The following is a 23,281-nucleotide window of genomic DNA, read 5'->3' as shown; positions in this document are numbered from 1 at the left end:
GACAAAGATGAGATTAGGGAGTTCAAAAAAAATAATGTGGACACTCAGAGTTCCAAAAATGGCCACCACAGCTACAAAATATGGTAGGGGGAACAAAAAATTACACTTAGTACTACTCTGTGGGGGAGGTGACTAGAGTCTGAATGCCTACTCAGGGGATTTCAACTCATTTGAGAAAAAAATAGAGCTGAGTGCTGGCTATTTTCTATCTTTCCCCTCAGGTCCACCCTCCACTCTTTTCCACTAAACAGGATGGGGAAGAGGAGAAGGTTGATCTGGAGACTTGGCCTTTATCAATTGCATTAATGGGATCCCTTGTCATCTGAATTTACATTATGTTTGGCCAGAGTAGGGTACCTTGAGGAAGGAAAAAGAGAAGGCCTGGGTGTTCATAACCCTGACTACTTCCTACAGTGAAGTTCCAGCTGGCTGCTAGAAGTGAAGAACTGTCAAAAGCCCCTCTGCATACTACTGCTACTTTCTCCAACATCCTCCTCCTTCCCCCTTCCAGCCTAGGGTGACAGCAGGCCCGATGACGGGCCCAGTCTATTGCACCATCTCTTCTTGTTCCTCTACATTCTGGCATACCTCTGCAAACTTTCACTTTATCAAACATGCAGTTCTCCAATTTGAGTATGTCAGCTATTTTCCGGTAGGACCTTAGCTGATAAAAGCCAGGAAAGTGTTTTAAGCAGAAGAATGACCAGATCGTATCTGTGTTTAAACACACACACAGGCAGAGCATGCGACTAGATTAGAAAATATCTAATCTTTTAGGACATAAGGCTACACAAGAGGTTTAGAAGAGAGATTATAAATTCTTGAATCCGACAGTGGTTGAATGCCTTAATATAGGAGATGAGAAAAAAACAACTGTCAAAGTTGATTTGAGGATCTTGTACTTAGGCAACTGCATGGTTGATAATGCCACAAAGAGAGAGGCAAAAATCCAAGAAGAAAGATGGGTTTGGAGAACAGAAAGAAAACCATATTCTATATTTTCTCACGTGTAAAATGGGGGAAGTTGAACTCAGTCATCTTTCCCAAACTTCTATCATTTATAGGCTGTCCCCACAATTTAGGGCCTACATATTATGTTTACTATTACTTTTATTTATGTATTTATCTTTAAGTAGACTTTTCTTTTTCTTAGCCTTCTCCAAAGAAATAGTATTTGTGAAAGCATGGTTTTGTTGTGTCATTCTTATATTTCTGTTCTATTTTTAATATAAAATAGAACTACAAACTTAAAATGTTTATGTTGCTTAAATTACTCCTTCCTGTAACCCATGTTACACCTATTACATGGGGAGTGATAAATTATTTTAAAGTTTTCTCCCAGTTCCAAAACTGCATGAGTCAAACAGAATATTGAACTTGGTTCTTTAGGGCCCTGAGTATTCTCCGGTTGTAATGTGACTGCATTACACCTTCAGCTATTAGGGTGTTTTCAGTCTCACTAGTAGTGATCTACCTTTATATTTGCATTACAATTCCCTGTGATAGTTAAGGCTTATCAAAAAAAAAAAAAAAAAGTTCCTAAATTACAATTCAGTATTGGACTAAACACCTGGCAAATCTACCTGTATGGTAGTCTTGACCAAACAACAGACTGATAGTTAAAAACAGTATCTGGAACTCACTTATAATTCCATTTGTGGATAAATCTCTGGAAAGCAGGCACAGCACTGTTGGTCTGTCTTGCACCTTGCCTAGCACACCGTGCATTATGTAAGTAACATGTAGGACAGATGAAAAGTCAGATGGCTGGGATTCGTAAATTTGCAATAATATATGAAAATAATTGAATTGAGTTTCTATGGGCTAAATATACCCAAGACACAGAATGAGTGATACCAACTGCCATCTTTCCAGACTATAATGTCCAACAACTTATTGGTCAAAGGAATATAGGGGAAGTTTCCAGAAATGCTAGGTTTACTTCTTCCTTTACCATAGAAATAAAATATAATAAAAGAAGACTTTCAAAGGCTAACCATAAAAGTGGTGTCCTCTGTGGATCTTCCCAGGACACACTGGGCAGAAGTAACCACTCCTGAGGTTCCAAAGCACTTTGTTCCCAGCCTTCATCACACTGACTTTTGGTCTGATGTCCCCTATAACAGATTCGGAAGCCTCTTAATGGCAGATCTTTGCTCTATTCATATTTATGTTCCTAAATTCAACAAATAGCAGGTAGGAATTCATCTCAGTAAATATTTTATTAAATTGAATTTTCAAATATCTAAAATAGGATGTTGGAACCCAAATGAACATTTCTTTTTTTACTCCAAAAGAGTATTTTACTTGCCTTAATGCTCCAGAATTTATTTATACTAGAATCCTCACAGATGACTCAAAACATTGGGATATCATTGTTGGATATTCTTGAAGAAATTCCATCCAGCTTGGCCAATTTTCATTCATTCTGTGGAAGCTGAAAGCAAATAAAGGAATACCAAATGATGCCTACACATATGACCCTTTGCAAACTCATTAATGGGATCCATGATGGGTTACAAAATTAGTCCATAATCAGAAGCTTAAATGCTAGAATAGTAATGTTGAACATTAGAGGATACCAAAAACCTACAAGTATAAGCACTCAAAATCTATGGAAGAAACTGAACATCAAAAAACCTGGGCATTTCAAGAAATCGAATTTAGTTGAAATAGTAATTGTGTCCATTCTCAATACTGTCCTCATACTAGACCATTTAATTTAGGTGTCCACCTTTATGACAGATTTGGCACTGAAGTTTCTGAAAACTTAGCCTGGCAACTGACACCTAATCTAATCAACCTGGCTGCTAATCTGATTAACAATTTTACTTACATTATTACTCTCATTCTATTTACTTAGAGAAGTAATTTGTGAGTGTACAGATGAAATCTTTTCAAGAGAGTAATTTATTGGGTGCCTGGGTGGCTCAGTCGGTTAAGCATCTGACTTCAGCTCAGGTCATGATCTTGGGGTCCTGGGATCAAGCCCCAGGTCTGGCTGCACACTCAGTGGGGAGTCCGATTGCCCCTCTGCCCCTCCCCCTACTTGTGCACGCTTGCTCCCTCTCTCTCAATAAATAAAATCTTTTAAAAAAGAAAGTAATCTACTTCTCAAAGGAACAAAATTAGAAATTTCACATAAATTTTTAAATGATTTGCAATTTTTTACTAAATATCAAGTCATTGTTTAATTCTCTGATCATTTAAGATACTGACTAAACAAAAACAGTTTATATGCAATGTATGAGAAATACAAGTCATGAATAATGCAAGCTGCACTGGCATAAGTGTGTATGTTACAGTTACTACCTATCCCAAGTTGTTTCAAATCTATGGTCATTGGACATAGACTCCAAATAGTCTAAGAAATAAAATCCATGTAAAACTTATAAAGAGCACTTTACCATCTAGCAGCCCCGTGTTCTAATTATTTGATCTGAAGATAGATATTTTACCATATTAATACAGGTGACTTTTTAACAAAAATTGTCCCCAGGTCAGGATTCAAGGACCTTTTCAGCATCTTCTGTTTATTATAAATCTTACATAGCAAGAAGACATTATGTTACATTTGTTCCCTCATGTCCAAGAAATCAGAGTTGCTCACTGAAAAAAGTAACCTGCTTAAATGAGGAAGGCAGTACAGATAAGTATACTAATCATTTAGTAAATCACATTGCTCTCCCATGGTATGCAGCAAATACATTCAGCACCTTTGGAGAATCAAGATGCTAAGTATTTTCCTTCATTAGGAGTTACTAAAAGGTGGGGAATCTGGCAGGGCGGGGGAGAATGGGATCAGTTTCATAATTTTTCTTCAGTAACTGCTTTGCTATTCTCCTGAGAGATTCTTTTATGCTTTTGAATCATATTTCACACAATTTCTCCTTAAAGCATCCTTAGGGATACTCCTATAAGTTCATCAATCTGTTTACTGTGTTAAAATTTCTAGCTCACTAATGAATCAAAGGACAGAATGACAACAGAATGTAAAAGACCAGCTTATATTCATCTTTATAAAAAGAAAGGCATAAATCATAAAACTCCTAGCAATCCATTCAGGTATTTGTTGGCAAACATTTATTAAACACCTATTTTGTGGCAGGCACTGTGCTAATGATGAGAATATAAAAATAAATAATAACTTAGACTTTGGTGAAGAAGGCACCTAGAAAAGCAAATAACAGCAGTTCTTCAGCAAGCACGTATTAAGCACATACAGTCACTTCCTGCACAGCAATGGAGAAACACAGGTAAAGAAGAGGCCGACTTTGCTTCAGAGGTGAGAATAATACGCTAGAGACATTGAAGAAGGATTTTGTGAGAATGTGCTGCATCAGTCAAGTCTTAAATCATGGACGGAAATCCACTAGATGAAAAGGAGGAAGAACATCACAAAGACAGAACATCTTGTGTAAAGGCACAAGCCATGACAGAGGGTGGCATGGTTAGTGTGACTAAACAGGTAATGTAAGAAAAAATGATGGTATGTATTTCCCTGATGCCGAGTGATGTGGAGCACCAATGAGATATCACCTCACACCAGTCAGAATGGCTAGAATTAACAAGTCAGGAAATGACAGATGCTGGCGAGGATGCAGAGAAAGGGGAACCCTCCTACACTGTTGGTGGGAATGCAAGCTGGTGCAGCCACTCTGGAAAACAGCAGTGGAGTTTCCTCAAAAAGTTGGAAATAGAGGTACCCTATGACCCAGCAATTGCACTACTGGGTATTTACCCTAAAGATACAAATGTAGTGATCCGAAGGGGCACGTGCACCCGAATGTTTATAGCAACAATGTCCACAATAGCCCAACTATGGAAAGAACCTAGATGTCCATCAACAGATGAATGGATAAAGAAGATGTGGTATATATATATGAAATGGAATACTATGCAGCTGTCAAAAGAAATGAAATCTTGCCATTTGCAATGACGTGGATGGAACTAGAAGGTATTATTCTTAGTGAAATAAGTCAATGAGAGAAAGACAATTATCATATGATTTCCCTGCTATGAGGAAGTTGAGAGGCAACATGGGAGGTTTGGGGGGTAGGAAAGGAATAAATGAACAAGATGGGATTGGGTGGGAGACAAACCATAAGAGACTCTTAATCTCAAGAAACAAACTGAGGGTTGTCAGGTGGAGGGAGTAGAGAGAGGATGGTAGGTTATGGACATTGGGGAAGGTATGTGCTATGGTGAGTGCTGTGAAGTGTGTAAACCTGGTGATTCACAGACCTGTACTCCTGGAGCTTATAATACATTATATATGAATAAAAAATTTTTTAAAAATGATGGTAAATTTACTAGGAATTAATAGGGAAACCTACATAGAATGTAGAAATGTAAGAAATCTACATAGAATGCTAATTTGTGTGCATGGGTGCTTATAATTTCTAAATATGTTTTAAGACAGGAAAATGCCTTTTTTTCCCCATTTTTAATGTATTATAAGCTAAATTTATTGATAGGTCCAAGAGAGCTTTAGCTGTATATATGAATAAATCCAAAACAGTATATTTTTAAAAATTTGTGGAAACTTGTGAGTCATAATAAAATATTAAGTCCATTCTTTCTATACAGATTTTCATATAGTGTTGTAAATTTTAAATTGTCTAAAAAGATTTAAAAAGCAGCAAGTTGCTAGATGATTGCTAAGGGAAATCATGAAGACTGATAATTAACTTCAACACTGCCATCAGTTTCAATCAAACAGATTATATGTCTAAAAGAATTCAATAATGAAATTAGAGTTTTCATATAGAGCAATTTACATGGAAAAGTATTTCATTCCAATTAAAAAAGTACCATATGTCCTGGTAGTAAAATGTACCACGCATAGTCGAGTACAAAGAAAAGTTTATCTGGCTCCAGAGCTAGCTCAGTTCTGGCCAATGGAGAGTGAACCTCAGAGCAAAAGCAGGATTTATGAAAAAGTGCAGCCTATCCAACAACTGTTAGGTAGTGCAGCAAGGTGGACCAGACTAGCTTTGAGAAGAAATGCTAAAAGAAGGCAATCAGGAAAACCTGGTAAGCATGGCAGATCTTATCTTTTAGGCAAATGACTTAACAGGCGTTGGGGCAGGATGGTATGGAGCTCAAGCTGGGGTAATGCCTCCTGATAGTATCTGAACTAGAAAACCATCTCATCTCCTCCAAGATTCTAATACACAACAACTTAACGATGATAAACCAGGAAATACAACAAAGTGCTACAAGAGAATTTAAAATTATCTTTAATGTCACCATGAAGAGATACGTATTATTACCACTTCAATGTATCTTCTAAACTTTTATCAATGTGCACATGTATAAACATATGTGCACATGCTTGCATCTTGAAATTTGAGTTGTCTACCAATTTTTTTTTCTTTTCTCCCTATGCTGATCACTCTCAGATTTTTTACTCTCAAGATACCTTTACATCATCAAACATTATTGAGAACCCCAAAAAACTTTTTTATGTGGTTCAGTTATCAAAATTTATATTTATATTTATAAAATTGAGAAGTATTTTAAATTATATGTATTAATTCATTTTAAAATAAAAAAATCCATCATGTATTAAGATAAAATACATATTATAAAAACATATTCATATATGTATTATACATATTAATATACATATCATTTTATGAAAATGACCTTTATTAATGTAGGACTTTATGGCATCACATTTATAGGAGACAGGAAAAGAATACAGAGATAGCAAAATATCTTTAGAAGAGATAGCAAAAACTTATTGAAGAAAAGTATGTCTTGTTTCCTGCCAGGTAAATGGGTACTTACTCCTCTTTGAAACCAGAATGCTCAGTAGAACAGAGGTACTCAAACTGAAAGAAAAATTTAGTGAGAGCCAGCACTGAATTCTCGTGTCTACTATTGCATTAAAAGAACTGCAGTATATTGTTTTGATTGAGGTATATAAAGAAAATTCAACCTTACATAGATAAACATTTTGAAAAGGGAGATATATTTTCATAGATTTTTAGGTAATCATGCATGTTTTCTATTATACCAAAACTTGACATTGTGGTAAAGTGTAGTTGTAATGTGGAATCTGAAACCCTATCAATGAAGAAGTCTTTGCACTGTTACATCAAAAATTCATTAGTCTATCTGGCACTATGAATGGATCATTTACCCATTCTGTAGTGTCCTGCACTTTTCATTTAGAAAATGTTAAGTGAGTTATGTAGCTTCTCAAGTGTTGAAACATTTCATTATGCAATGTAAGAAAAAAATTTCAGACAAGTCTTTAAAATACTGGGAAGCTGTTGTGATCCTGATGGAAAATGCAAGTTTTTTAGAATTCTAACTTTTGTTTGAAAGTTCAAATTTTATCATTAGCAAGAGATACTGTCAGGTGTTTTCTCTGATATCATTGCTCATGTTCATTTTTAGTAAAATGTCTGCCAAATGCCCTAAACTGAATAACCACAAGCTGTCAGTCATTCTTCCAAATATAATTGCTGTTGCATGAAAAAAGTGGTTAGTTTAGCATGCAACTCGGTCTTGCAGTGCTATTCCACAAGACAATATGCCATAAGAGTGCTTTATGCATAGTTCTCAGAATACTAGAAAAACCTTGCATGAACAGTTGAGATTTAATATAATCAATTTTGTTGTTTCAACAAGATCATTTTGAAATGAAACGAACTTGTCAAAAAATTTACCGTAAATACGTGCTGGTGAAGAATGTAACATATAGCCAGGTACCATTATCTTGTTCCCTGCTAAGGCACTGACAGTTGTAATCATCAGTGCAACATCAGTGCAAATCTCAACACAGTGAAAAAGTCTGTTAAAATAAAAATTCATCGATCTAGCTTGCATTTGAATGAATCTTTTACCAATGGGTCTGATGATGATGATGATGATGATGATAGTTTTGAATTTGTATACCTCTGAAGAGGTCTTAGGACCTCTGGCAGTCCACAGACTACACTTTGAGAAACACTGCCCTTAAACCAATAAATATTCTTTCTAGCATTACTCGAAAGGGATATTTAATGTTCTCTCAAGTACATGTATCATCATTTAACCATTATCCTATTATTAGACATTTAAGTTATATAATTTTTCATTATTACAAATAATTTGTGATAAGCCTCTTTCTACATAAATCTTTGTTGTCCTCTCTAATTATTTCCTAAAGATTGACTCCTAGTAATTTTACCAGGCCAAAGAAGATTTTCAAAGGGCTACCAAATATATTTCCAAAGGGAGTCCAGCTCTGCATCTGGTTCCTGTTGGGCAGTTGTGAATGTGCTAACACTACACTCAGATAGGGAGAAGCCAAGTTGAGACTATGCTCACACTGGCAGCATGGGGGAGTCTCCCTAAGGTTAAGCTACAGGAACCTGGGTTAGCTTTATTCACACTAATTGCATCCATATTCCTAGGCATGTTCCTTTTTAGGCTCTCTGCCACAGCAAGATCACATTAAACAGTGACAGGTTTTGTAGTCAGTGATATTTATTTCCTGCCTGAAAAGAGGAGAAAAATATGGCAGCTGCTGTGTCATGTGAATGAGTTTAGCAAAATTCAGTGTCCCAGTTGTTTGGTTTTGTGACCCCAGATGATTAATCCTTTCCTCTCCTTTTTGTGGCATTTCTGGTTATGTTTGCAAACCCAATCCTTTCTGAACTTCTTCACCCAAACATTTGGTTCAGCTTGTTCCTTAAGGACTTGGAAATGAAAACTTGAGTCATGGACATGCCCCCCTAATTTATCCCTGCTTTATTAAAATTGGCTTTTCTTTTTTTTTTCTCCTTCCCAGATTTACTTCTAAAACAAAACAAAACTCAGTATCTCGCTAGAAATAAAGACTCTTATATAGCTGAATATGTCCTGATTTTTTCCTTTTTTAGCAGTATTACATAGTATTATATAGTGTGTGTTTAATATATTTATATATATTTTATATATGTGTATGTTTATATATATACACACACAAAATACTATATAATACTGCTAAAATATATATAATATATATATGTATGTATATATATATATATATATATATATATATATATATATAAAATACATACCAGATTATATAGTATTTTACAGGAGTACACATTCAATGATAAAAGGTGATTTGATAGACTCAATTTATTGTTACAATGCCTCATGATGTTATATGATTTTATTCTAGCTATTGATTGTTATAACATTTAATATTTGCTCTGTAATTACCTACTACAAATTGTAATCTTTTTATTAATTGTAATCTGTTGGCTTTTTTTATAACAAACATAAACATATGAAAATGCTCCCGAAATCAAATTCTCTGAGGCACTGTTGTGCTTCAAGGGTTCCATAAAATTCATCCCCCTCCTTGTTACCACATTCTCCGAGATAGATTTTATTGAGGCACGCTTTATCACTGATATTTTGAACTGCCCTGGGGACTTGCTGCTCTTTCAGCCTACATTGCACTGAGTTGTAGTGCAGTTACCTATGTAACTGATTGTCCTGCTTACATTTAAATTTAAGAATCTTTTTTTTTTTTAAAGATTTTATTTATTCATTCGACACAGAGAGATCACAAGTAGGCAGAGAGGCAGGCAGAGAGAGAGAGGAGGAAGCAGGCTCCCCACCAAGGAGAGAGCCCAATGCGGGGCTCGATCCCAGGACACTGGGATCATGACCTGAGCTGAAGGCAGAGGCTTTAACCCTCTGAGCCACCCAGGCCCCCTAAATTTAAGAATCTTAAAGTCAAAGCTGTATCCTTCATTTAGTAAATATATAGACTCTCAATTCATGTACTGTCCCATTTCACTACCTCTGGTTCTATTTTCCTGTCCTCACAATTCCTTTCTTGAACTTCCTACCTACTTCTTATTTAATTTATACTCTTCTATTGTACTTATCTTTGCAAGCTGAAAGACAAGAAAAGAACAAAATAAGGTGTAAATTTTATAATTTGTAATAATTCTCCTTTAAAAAGTTTTATTCAAACAGGCTAAAATCTGGACTGGAAATGAACAGAGACCAGGTATAAAATAAAACTTGTTTAAGGCTTAGAGAAAGGGAAAAAAAAAAGATAATCTATGTGAATCATAGAGCACTGACAATTTCATAGGAAACAGTGCATCGGGCACCTGGGGCGGGGCTTAGTCATTTAAGCATCTACCTTCCTCTAGAGTTATAATCCCCAGGTCCTGGATAGAGTTCTGCATCAGGCTCCCTCCTCAGCAGGGAGTCTGCTTCTCCCTCTGCCCCTCCCCATGGTCATCCTGGCTTGCTTGCTCTCTCTCTCAAAAACACATTAAAAAAAAAAACCCAAAAACACATAAATAAAAAAACAAACAAAAAAAAACTTAAAAAAAGTGCATCAATCTAAAATCAGGAAGTAAAAACAAACAAAAATTCATTAATCTGTTTGATGGGACAGAGAAAAAAATTAGTATTACCCTGGTCAGGAAACAATCATTTCTTTTTTTTTTTTTTAAAGATTTTTATTTATTTATTTGACAGAGAGAGATCACAAGCAGGCAGAGAGGCAGGCAGAGAGACAGGAGGAAGCAGGCTCCCTGCTGAGCAGAGAGCCCGATGCAGGACTCGATCCCAGGACTCCGAGATCATGACCTGAGCCGAAGGCAGCGGCTTAACCCACTGAGCCACCCAGGCGCCCCGGAAACAATCATTTCTTAAAAGAAAAAATTTCTTCTTGTGGAGCCTGGATGACTGAGCCGGTTAACTGTCTACCAAGAGCTCAGGTCATGATCCTGGGGTCCTGGGCTCAAGTCCCACAATGGGCTCCTTGCTCTGTGGTGAGCCTGTTTCTCCCTCTGCCTGCTGCTTCCCCTGCTCATCCTCTCTCTCGCTCTTGTTCTCTCAAATATATAAAATCTTAAAAAAAAAATCCATTCTTGACAAAAATACGTTTAATGAACAATTAAATATAAATGAATAAATGTGGAAACCCAGGAATAATTTATTTCTATTAAGATTTTATAATATATTTTCATCTGAAAGATTAGCACACTCAGAAAGACTGGGGCATACTAACAAAGTCTTAAGACTAAGAACATTTGGAAAAAAACTAACTGAAGAGTTTTAAATGACAGAGGTAGAAACAGGGAGAGTGGAATTGAGATTTACTTCTCTGGGACACCCCCGATTCATCATTGATCAGGCTAAGCAAAATTTAACGTAATGGACATGACTCCCAGGATAAATGAATTCTGTCTCCACCACTGAAATAACTGTATTTCATAATTTAGATGTATCCTTAAAAAAAAAGTCACTTTTTTAAGTCACTTTTTCTAACCATAAAAGTACCTTTATGGTTAGAAAATATTTTTCCCTAATAGTAACAAATCAAATACTTCATAGACTGAAAATTCATTTCAAGATTCTTATATTTGTATATGGATGTTTCATACCTCTCATTTTTCAGAGATACATGAGATATTAGGAACTCAGACCTTTACTTTTCAAATACTGTAAAATAAGTTATTTGCACTAAGTTGTTTTTTTGCCAATCATATGACTTTTTCAGTTTCTAGGTAATAGAGAGAGATAGAAGGGCCACACCCATTTTTTTCCTCTAGTCTTCCTGGAAGCCCCAAGCTATTCATCTGAGCTGGCAGTTAATCCACTGGAAAAAAAAAAAAAAATGGAAAGAGAGAGAGAGCAGAAGGAGGCTCCTGGCCCACTTAAAGTCTTGTGCTAAGTGGAACAGAAAGCTAAATACAAATGTGACTCCATGACAGTAAAAATGATTATCTTTTCTCTGTGGGAACTTAGGAAGTATATTGGTAGAAGTGGGCACAGGACACTGTTCCTGAGGGAACAGGACAGAAAGCAGGTTAGTGGATTTTGTTCCATCATAAATGCTTCAGACCATATACATTAAATTATTCTTTCCATAAGTAGTCAGTTGATTCCTACTGCATTAGATACTGTGATAGAGAGAAGAATAACTAGATTCGGTCTTTCTCCTCCAGAAGACTTTGATACTTCCTTATTATTTCTCTTTATCCCAATATCCCTTCATTGAATCCAGGCTTTGTGGACAGGACAAAGAAGTAAAAAGTTTAAAAAAAAAAAAAAGACAGTTGACAGAAGGAGGAAAGAAGAAGAAAAGAAGGTAAAGAGAATTGCATTCAACTATTACCAGGCATCTACTTGTGGTAGACATTGTCTATACATATAATTTCATCCAAGAGACAGAAGTCCATTATCTGCCACCCTCCAAAAGTTCTAGAGGCATATACTGATCAACTTTGTAAGTCAAAGACCTAACACAATGTTTTAGTACATAGTTTGTATCCTAGAATTATTGGATATATTTAAATAATTATAAAAGATGATAACATCAGCAATATTCTATCATTCTGCCATCTTAAGAAATGAGTCATCGCTTTGTAAAGCATCATTTTCCTTCATGCAAGTAACTCGGAACAATCATTTCTTGAATTTTAGAATATCCTTCAACATTTAGAAGCAATATATCCAGATCATTTCATTAGTGGAAGCATGAGAAAAGATTCACACACACACACAAACATACACACACACACGAACAGCAACATTTTTTGGTAAATTATCATGTTCATGCCTTCAAATCACCTTGGTAACTGCATTATGATTACCTCAGTTTCAGAGATGACAGTTCTCCATACTTTTTAGCATACAGGTTTTTACAATAGAATTTTATAATACAGTCTACCCAGAATCATCACACATTGCCCTCTCAAATGGTATTTCCTTTTTTTTATAATTCGCACTAAAATTTGTAGCTCATTTTTCTCTGAGTGTTTTCTAAGCCTATTTTTAAATAGGAGAAAAAATTGAGACAGCTTGTTCCCCTGAGATGGTAGTGGGGATGAAGGCATTTGGTAGATTAGACTAAGAAGCCTGACCAGTTTCTCAGACACACAAGATGACATACTGTAACTTAGAGAAAAACATGTCTGTTGTTAACAAAAAGAAACTAACCCACTGATAACCAAAAACAACAATTAATTTGGTAAATAAAATTAAAAGACATGCCCAACAAAACTAATTATTAAAGTGGATTATAGTTACTAATTAATAAGCTAATGATTTATGTAAACAGATGTTCATTTTGGAGTACAGACTTTTCAATAGAAACAACTCAGGTACCGTCTATCATTCTTCGTGTAATCTTCCTGATAGCCATTCTTCAACATTCAGGGTGATACTCATGTTCACTGTCACCTTTTCTTTCAACCTAAATAAAGGTTTATTCACTCATCTAGTCTAAAGATGGTCACAGTGACAATCAGAATCTATCCTAAAACTATCCAAACACTGACATATATATTTTCATCATACACTGTCATTACAATTCAGGGTTTTATTAATGTTTTGTTTGTTTTAAAAGATTAGAGACAGAGAGAGAGAGCAAGCACACATAATGGTAAGAGGCAGAGGGAGAGAGAACCCCAAGCAGACTCCACACTGAGCACGGAGCCTGACTCAGGGCTTGATCCCAGGACCCTGAGATCATGACCTGAGCCAAAACCAAGAACTGGATGCTTAACGCACTGTGCCACTCAGGCACTGCATAATTTAGTTTTATATTAGTAAAGGTTTTAGCACCAAGAAGCTAGATATAAATGTGTTTATCAGTAAGAAACCTTAACCAGAGGGGCTGCCTGGGTGGCTTAGTGGTTTAAGCCTCTGTCTTCAGCTCAGGTCATGATCTCAGGGTCCTGGGATTGAGTGCACATCGGGCTCTCTGCTCAGCGGGGAGACTGCTTCCTCCCCCGCCCCCCTGCTTGCCTCTCTGCCTACTTGTGATCTTTCTCTGTCAAATAAATAAAATCTTAAAAAAAAAAAAAAAAAACCTTAACCAGAGCACTTAGGCAAAATAAACAAACATTGGAGTGCATGTACCTTTTTGAATTAGTGTTTTTGTTTTCTTTGGGTAAACACCCAGTGGTGCAATTTTTGGATCATACAGTAATTCTGTCTTTTCAGGTTTTTCAGGAACATCCATACTGTTTTTCCACAGTGGCTATCCCAATCTTCATTCCCTTCAACAATGCACAAAGATTCCTTTTTCTCTACATCCTCGCCAATACTTGCTAAGTCTTGGGTTTTTTATTTTAGCCATTTTGAGGTAATACTTCATTGTGGTTTTAATTTGCATTTCACTGATCATGTGATACAGACCTGAAACCATTAAAGTCCTAGAAGAAAATAAAGGCAGTAATTTCTGTGACATCAGCCATAGAAACTTTTCTTTTCTAGACAGGTCTTCTCTGGCAAGGGAAACAAAAACAAAATTAAGCTAATTGGCACTACACCAAAATAAAAAGCTTTTGCAGACCGAAGGAAAGCATCAACAAGACAAAAAAGCACCTACTGAATAGGAGAAGGTATTTACAAATGATATAATCTGACAAGGGGTTCATATCCAAAATATAAAGAATTTATACAACTCAGTGGCAAAAAAACAATCCAATTAAAAATGGGCAGAGGATAAATGTAACAAGATGGGATTGGGAGGGAGACAAACCATAAGTGACTCTTAATCTCACAAAACAAACTGAGGGTTGATGGGAGGAGGGGGGTTGGGAGAAGGGGTGGGGTTATGGATATTGGGGAGGATATGTGCTATGGTGAGTGCTGTGAAGTGTGTAAACCTGGTGATTCACAGACCTGTACCCCTGGGGATAAAAATATATGTTTATAGAGAAACCAAAAAAAAAAAAAAAAAATGGGCAGAGGACATGAATAAATATTTTTTCAAAGAAGACATACAGATGACCAACATACATGTGAAAAGATAACAACGCATTCTTAGATGAAACCGAAAGCCCAAGAAACAAAACAAAAAGAAAACTGGACTTCATAAAAAATTTTCATGTATCAAAGGATACTTTAAAAATCCTAAAAGGGCAACCTACAAAACAGAAAAAAATATTTGAAATCATACATCTGATCAGAGTTTAATATCCAGAGTCTATAAAAAAAACTCCTATAACTCAATAACAAAGAATCACCACCAAATTAAAAGCAGCAGACTTTTATAAACATTTCTTCAATAAAGATACACAAATGGCAGATTAGCATGTGAAAAGATATATAATTGAACGGGAACTCAGATACTCACATGTCAACATTCATAACATCATCTGCAATAGACCAAAAGGTGGAACAACTCAAGTGTCTATTATCAGATGAATGAGTAAACAAAGTGTAACACAGGCAGAGAATGGAATACTACTCAGCCACAAAAATTACTGAAGTCCTTATACATGCTACAATATGGGTGAACCTTGAAAACATTATAGTAAGTAAAATAAGCTAGACACAAAAAGATAAACATTGTACAGTTCTACGTATGTAAAGTACCTAGAGTAGGCAAATTCATAGAGACAGAAGGTAAATCAGAGGTTACCTGGGGCTAGAGAAAGAGGAGAATGGGAAACTATGGTTTAGTGGCTATGGAGTTTCTATTTCTGATGATGAAAACATTCTGTGACTAGAGGTGATGGTTCGTAACACTGTCAAAATAATGAAAGCCAAACCTGGTGATTCACAGACCTGTACCCCTAGGGATAAAAATATATGTTTATAAAAAATAAAATTAAAAAAAAATAAAATAATGAAAGCCACTGAATTATACACTGAAAAGTGGTTAAAATGTCAAATTTTATGTTACCTATATATTGACAAGTTTTAAAAATAAAATTGTTATTAAACACTGAATCATATTTAAATGAGTAAATTTGTATGATGTGCGATAATTGAATAAAGCTGTTAAAATACACATGAATATTTACCTCAAAGTCATGTTTACTAGATGTAACAAAAATGAGTTTTTGTTTTATTCTTTTTCTTCATTGCCCATATATGGTAATTTCAGATACATATTATAAACACTTACATGTTTTTAATCAATACTAAAACAATTGTTAGTTAATAAGCCATGAATTGAATTCCTTTAGAGTTATACATATGCTCACTAAATTTAAATTGGAAATTCCCATTGGAATTATCCTAGTTCACAGTAATGACATCTCTCTTTCAGCCTATTCAAAATGCCACCCTATATAGCTACTATGCATACCGGACACAGCAGGAGCTTAATAATAATTTAAGTGAACACATGATTAAATTATGGATGGAAAACTCATGTGATCCATGCTGCTTTTTTCTCTCTACTCCAAACTTCCAAGTCAATTCCCTGCTGATTCCTGAAGGTGGTGAGATTCTTTGAAACCTCAACTCTTTTAGAGCTGTATGCCTACTGACAGATAGTGTTAAGTTAAATGTAGCATTTTTTAGCCTAATATAGGCTTATCATTATACATTACAGTGTTAGAACTGGCAGAAAACTTCACAGACATTTTGTTTTCCTTATAGAAGGATCTACCACTTTAAGTAAAACTCTTTATGTCTGAATATAAAACATATATAATTGATGCATATGGAAAATCATATCATAGTACTTGAAATAGTAAATGTATGGAGTGGACACTAGAAATTTACTTAATGTAAGTATCTATTGATGATGGGTGATATTTTATACTATAAACAGGAACTACATTAAAAATTAAGCCTAACAATTCATATTTGGGGACATATCTTTGATAGGAAAATCAGTAGTAGTTTCTGACTGCTAATAAACATAATTTAAGGAAGGACAAATTTACCACTGCTCACATTCTGCTACTCATACCATGACCCTTTCCTCTTTTACTACAACTTCACATTCTTACCTTAAGTGCAACCTTTCCTTCTTTGTGGTCACCTGATCCCCAAAGTCTACCACCTATAGGTCTTTTTTTTTTCATTCTAATAGAAAATTATTTAAGACTTAAAATCCTCTCAGGGGGGAAAAAGTTGCTCCAATACCTGAATTTAACAACTGGAAAACTGATCAATTTACCTGACTTCTGCCTGCCAATCTTGGTCTAGGTCATTTGGGATTCTAGCTCCAAAGCCAAAAATAATTGTCTCACATCAAGATCTTTTTGTATTCCGTGCACCTCACTTCTATCCGAATGACTGCCAAGCCTGTCCCTTCAGTTCCTGGTTGCCTGCCTGGCCTTTGGACCATCTGTCCTCTTTAGGCCTATGGTTTAGATTTCCTCTTGCTTCCTGATTTCATGCCTGATTTCAGCTGAGATTAATTTTTCTTTTTTAAATGTTTTTAAAAAGATTTTATTTATTTGACAGAGAGAGAGATCACAAGTAGGCAGAGAGATAGGCAGAGAGAGAGGGGGAAGAACGCTCCCTGCTGAGCAGAGAGCCTGATGCGGGGCTTGATCCCAGGACCCTGAGATCATGACCTGAGCCAAAGGCAGAGGCTTAACACACAGAGCCACCCAGGCACCCTGAGATTAATTTTTCTGAGTGGTGTCTGCATTCGTCTGATTTTTATCTAGTTCCTAGTTTCTTTCTTTTTTTTTTTTAAAGATTTTATTTATTTGTCAGAGAGGTATAGAGAGTACAGGCAGGCAGAGTGGCAGGTAGAGGCAGAGGGAGAAGCAGGCTCACTGCAGAGCAAGGAGCCCAATGTAGGATTCGATCCCAGGACCCTGAGATCATGAACTGAGCTAAAGGCAGAGGCTTAACCCACTGAGCCACCCAGGCACCCTGAGATTAATTTTTCTGAGTGGTGTCTGCATTCGTCTGATCTTTATCTAGTTCCTAGTTTCCATTTTGTTTTGTTACTTCCTACCTTGATGTTCAGTCTCTCCTGTGCCAGCCTTTGTTTTGGCATTGTGACATACTCTGAAACTTCCATTCAACTCCCTATCTAGTCTCAATTCTAAAAGCAACACTGCCTAGGCCTGCACCTAACTGTAGCATTTACTGAGCTTACCACTCTGAGAAGTTTACATTGACTACTAGTCCTGGAGGAAGGAAAGGCAAAGAATAAAATACCACTTATTCAACCTAACTGTAGCAAATCCCAAGTACTCACTTACTGTAGTTAAGGAATTAACAGATATTTGTTGCATCATTTAAGAGCGTATCTATGAATTTTTTTCCAATAATAACCGACAAATATAGCTGATATATATATATATATATACATATACACATACACAAATATAGCTCATATATATATATATATATGTATATATACATATATATATATCTATATCTCCCTATGGATTGATACCCAAAATGTAGACTCAATGAGGGTCAGCTGGTTAAGCTTTTGAATATTTAAGCCAATTGTACAGAAATAGTGGAGATTAGGAAGCTTTGAAGACTGAATCAACAGAAAGGACACATTGCCAGCCAAACACAATTACCCAGACCAGGCTGTTGGCCTATGTGTTTTGGTAGATGACAATAAGAAGTCATTAACTGAAGATATCTTTTCAAAAAACAAGTTAAAGTCAAGCAGAGAGAGTCAATTATCATATGGTTTCACTTATTTGTGGAGCATAACAAATAGCATGGAGAACATGGGGAGTTAGAGAGAAGGGAGTTGAGGGAAATTGGAAGGGGAGGTGAACCATGAGAGACTATGGACTCTGAAAAACAATCTGAGGGTTTTGAAGGGGCGGGGGGTGGGAGGTTGGGGGAACCAGGTGGTGGGTATTGGAGAGGGCAAGGATTGCATGGAGCACTGGGTGTGGTGCAAAAACAATGAATACTGTTACGCTGAAAATAAATTTAAAAAATTAAAAACAAAACAAAACAAAACAAAAAAAACAACAAGTTAGTTTCCTCTTTACTGCCTTTTCCCTTAGGATTTAAGGGTATATGATTGACAGACTTATTATCATTAAACGCTGATTAGGCAAAAATACTCAGGTATTACTATATTTTTTTCCTCCTAGCTGTCCTCAAGACACTGGCAATCATCCTACAATTGGTCTTCCATTCTCCATTATGCTTGCGTGTGTGTGCATATATGGGATCATTCTGTATATCTTTAATGGGGTGTATTTAGTTATCTGGTTATATTTTTTGTTCCCCTGGTGGGCATTTTTTATTCTCAACAGTTGTGACCAAGTATTCCAAGGCTTGTCGTCTTCTAGTAAGTCTGTGGACTCTTAAGTAATTAAGTAAACCACAAAAAGAAAATGATCATTTAGGAGTTCAGTTAATCAGAGTATATTAGCAGATCTAGACCAACATGTGAGCTTATCAAGGACACATCTCTTTGTGATTCATTTAAAGGAAATGCTAACATTAAGAACTCTTCAAAAAACTCATATTTAAATTTGCTATTTAAAATGTTAAAGAATGACTCATTGCTATAGATTTTTATGACAAACACTGTCACTAAAAATAGTCCTCAGGATTTGGTGTTTGGCACTTTTGAAGTCTAAGGTAGCCTTTCCGTATAGCTGGTTCTTTATAATGTTGTACCCTTTGTACTACCTGAGTAAAACTTTAAGAAATCAATTTTAAGACCAATTTATGCCACTTTTTATCTCCCTGTGTTTATTTTGATTTAAATATTCAGAGGTCAAATAACATTTACTTTCAAGAATGTAGTTGCCTTAGTGTCCTGCAAAGAAAAAAAATAATAATAACTTTACTTATGGTAATACATTCATAAAAATAAATATGCTGGCTAGAAGGTGTCTCTCAAAGATGTCTACCAGGTAATAAACTGGAAATGTAGTGTGCTACATTTCAATAATTATTCTTTTTTTATGGTCCTGTGTGCTTCAAGGAAAACTAAAGGAAGTGTTAACTGTGCATTTCTTAATCCGGTTTATGGGAACTGGAGTAACCCAGAGAAAACAGAGGTAAGTGGTAATGGTGAACTGTATTGTTTCAGAAGCAAAAATATGTACACACATACACATACACACACACACACACACACACAGTGTTATTTGGACACGTTTCCATATCATGGCTAAGAAGAATATTTTAATGGAATTATTTTATTGGGAATGGGAAGGGTTTTAGTCTCTCTGAATGTGAAATGAGAATTTTCCATTCCAGGACAGATTCAATCTGTTTGTAAAGTCAGTTCAATGTTAAGTGGCTTTGTGGTCACTGTTCATACTCGACAAGAGCTGACAAATCTGGAAAATATCAGTTTAACCCAGAGTATTACTCAGCTACCCATAGTAACTCTTTATTGACTATTCTTTGTATTCTATTCCCAAAGACAAAAGGGAGGACAGCATTCTGTGCTGTGTTTTAAATTTAGGTGTGAGCAGTAAAGGGCTATTACCGGCTAATTTAGAAGACTAAAGGAGAAATTAAAGTGTATTACATCTTCTTGGGACTTTTTAGGGCTATATCTTATCAGTGCACTAAGTAGACTAGAGAGAAAATGAAGTAAAATCTTTCTCATCTCTTTCTTAAGTAGATAATATGAGCATTCACTTAGGTATAAAATAGGATTAGCCATGACGCATCACTTCTTATCTGGGAAAACCTCCTTACATCTGATTTTAGCAATATTTTATCAGATTCATTCTTGTCAAGGTGAGCATATAGAAAGCTAAAGTGTTCCTTTCCCCCCTATTATTTTTAAATGAAAATAGGCCACAAAGAGTTGTTACCATTATTTAAATGAGTAATAAGGTGCCAGATTAGATGATTTCTAGTAGTTTTGGAGCCTTGGTTAATATGGTTGAAGGCTGACACAACACTTGACTTCTTAATTTTGTGTTTTATTCAATAATGATGTTGTACATACTTTTAGTATTATTTTGTTAGGAATGAAAACAAGAAAATATTTCCCAGCGCACAAAGAGAATCAATTTGGATGATCTGTCAAGTCAGTCAAGACACAGAGTAAAACTTAAAATATAGGCCCCCACCTTTCTCCCTCCCTACTTCAAATGGATAATAAATAAATAAATGGATATTTGAGAAGCCTAAGGTATCTTTCTGGCAAAGTAGGCAGGTGTAGTACAAACTCACTTTCATTTTAGGAAAGGAAAGAAAATTTAATCTTTTTTTTTTTTTTTAAATCTTTAACATTTAGTATCTGAAAGATACAAATGATATCTGTGTTTTAAATTTGGCATTTTTATATTGATATCTTAAAATTGTAATAGTTAAAAAGCTGCTAGGAAGGTACTGTGCATCTTTTACTTTCTACTGAGAAATGGCTGCTCTGGCACACGAGTGGGGGTTCATATCAAACACCCACTCTTCAAGGTGCTTTCAAGACTATGCTATGTATGCACATGGCAGTGCAATTGATGACTCTAAAGAAACTTGGAAGCAATTTCCTTTTTTCTATACAAATAAAAAAAAATTTCCTCTTTCACATTTTTTCCCGTTTCATCAAGAATGGCTAGAGAAGAAATTATGTCACAGTTCTTGAACTTTGTTGCTGCTTTGATTTCTATTGTTTCAGAAACAATGACGTTGTATTAAACTAAGTGTACCTTCCCTGACTTTGTAACAGAGAAATAGATTTCTCCAAAATACTTTTCCAGAACCTCTTAGAGAAAATTCTCAAATTCTGATACAGAAATTGTAAGAATAGTATAACAAACTACCATATACCCATCTCCCAACTTCAATCATTTCAATCCATTATCATTCTTGTTTCACCTCTACTACCACCCATTCCCACTACACACCAGAATGGTAGTGTTGGTTTTTTTTTTTTTTTTAAGATTTTATTTATTTATTTTGACAGAGAGAGAGAGAGAGAGATCACAAGAGGGCAGAGAGGCAGGCGGGGCAGGGGTGCAGGCTCCCTGCTGAGCAGATAGCCTGACATGGGGCTCGATCCCAGGACCCTGAGACCATGACCTGAGCTGAAGGCAGAGGCCAACCCACTGACCCACCCAGGCACCCACCCAGGCGTCCCCCCAGGCACGTTTAGAGCTGTTTTAGGTTCATAGCAAAACTGAGCAGAAGACACACAGAGTTCTCACATATCTCCCCCCAACACACAAACACATGGTCAACATCCTACAACAGAATGGTATATCTGTTACACTGACAAATCTGTATCTACCCACCATCCAGAGTCTATAGTCTACATTAGGGTTCACTCTTGGTTTTAACCAGGGTATTTTTAAACAAATCCCACATATCATTAGGTTTCACCTGTAAAGACTTATGTTGTAATATTAAGGGATAAAGACTTTAAAAAATATAACCACAGTATCATACCTAAAAATTTAGTAATTCCTTGATGCCATTAAATATTCAGTGTTCAACCTATCCCCACTATCTTGTAAATAAATAGGGGGGTTATATTTGTTGTTGTTGCTATATTTTTAAAATCAGGATGGATATAAGGTATATCATCCAAACTGAGAGACATGTCTCCTAAGACTCTTTTAATCTCTAGGCTCCATTTTCTCTCTCATGTTTTCCTTGCATGTTCTTTGTTGAAGAAATCAGTGTTTGTCCTATTAGAACTTAGCAAATTTTAGGTTTTCTAATATACTCTATAAAATATAACTCTCTCAACTAAAAGTCAGGTTTGTTTGTTTTGTATTTTTTTGTTTTGTTTAGCTATGATCAACACAGCAGACTTAGAGAAACCAGGACCACAGAAAAGAGGTAGTCAAGATCCTACCACTGTTATGTCCCCATTCCACCAGAGGTGAGGATAAGGCAGTGACTCTCATGCCCCAAGGGCCTAGGACACATACCAACCGTAGGCCTGTCAGCAGTGTAGGCAGTGTGGATTGTAGGTAATGGGGAGAGAGTCAGGAATGCTCTAGTTATTACTTCAGTGGAAATCCATTAAAAACTCATTGTATTCTGCATGATCTGGAAAGAAGTCTGTTACTTTAATGCTTAAAATCCTAACCTTTTCAATGTGGTTTTTTTTTTTTTTTTTTTTTTTTTTAGAGTTCTGTATACTCCTTCTCAAATCCATTATATGGCACAACATCAGGATGCCTGGAGACCATATCTAATCATCTGAAATAGTACCATCCAAATCCAGTATGATCTAGGGTATGAAGTTTATAGAAAATCCTACTCTGAAATCTGACAGAAACTCATCTTATGCAATAGTAAAAATAGAAGGAGTTCAGAATACTAGTGCAATTATTATATTTACAAATAAATTTTCTTCCTGAATATATTAGATGTTTTCATGGAATCTGAATCAGAACTTATATTCTTTGTGTATCTGAATATTTTAATAAAATGTTCTACTTGAGTTTCCTGTTTTCCTTTGATTTTATCATGATCATTTTTTAAAATTACAAATCAAACTGTTTTGTATCCTGAATATAAGTGTTAAAATGCTTACTTAAATGAGATAGAGCTTAGAAACAAGAATAAGTGAATAAATTAATATACAAATTAGCAGGAATGGACAAATTACACCAGTCCTAATCCACATAATTATGAGTAAAAGTTATTT

The 23,281-nt window shown here is 35.6% G+C and overlaps 1 protein-coding gene across 3 annotated transcripts in view; it reads left to right on the top strand.

Moving 5' to 3' along the window:
• The window catches only part of MALRD1 (MAM and LDL receptor class A domain containing 1), a 763,597-nt gene extending 740,538 nt beyond the window's left edge, over positions 1 to 23,059 (top strand). For 2 of the 3 annotated variants that reach the window (XM_047742656.1, XM_047742657.1), the window contains exons 40-41: positions 19,646 to 19,721; positions 22,759 to 23,058. In XM_047742656.1, coding sequence (XP_047598612.1) covers positions 19,646 to 19,721; positions 22,759 to 22,839 — 157 coding nt within the window. In that variant the 3' untranslated portion in view covers positions 22,840 to 23,058. Of the gene's footprint in view, positions 1 to 19,645; positions 19,722 to 22,758 lie in introns of all 3 variants that reach the window. The other variant, XM_047742658.1, reaches the window with a different exon arrangement.
• The last annotated feature ends 222 nt before the right edge of the window (positions 23,060 to 23,281 follow it).

This window comes from Lutra lutra, chromosome 8 (assembly GCF_902655055.1).
Source record: "Lutra lutra chromosome 8, mLutLut1.2, whole genome shotgun sequence".
In the NCBI taxonomy this organism is placed as follows: domain Eukaryota; kingdom Metazoa; phylum Chordata; class Mammalia; order Carnivora; family Mustelidae; genus Lutra; species Lutra lutra.
Note: the sequence above shows the minus strand (reverse complement) of the source record. Positions and strands in the feature narration are given on the sequence as shown.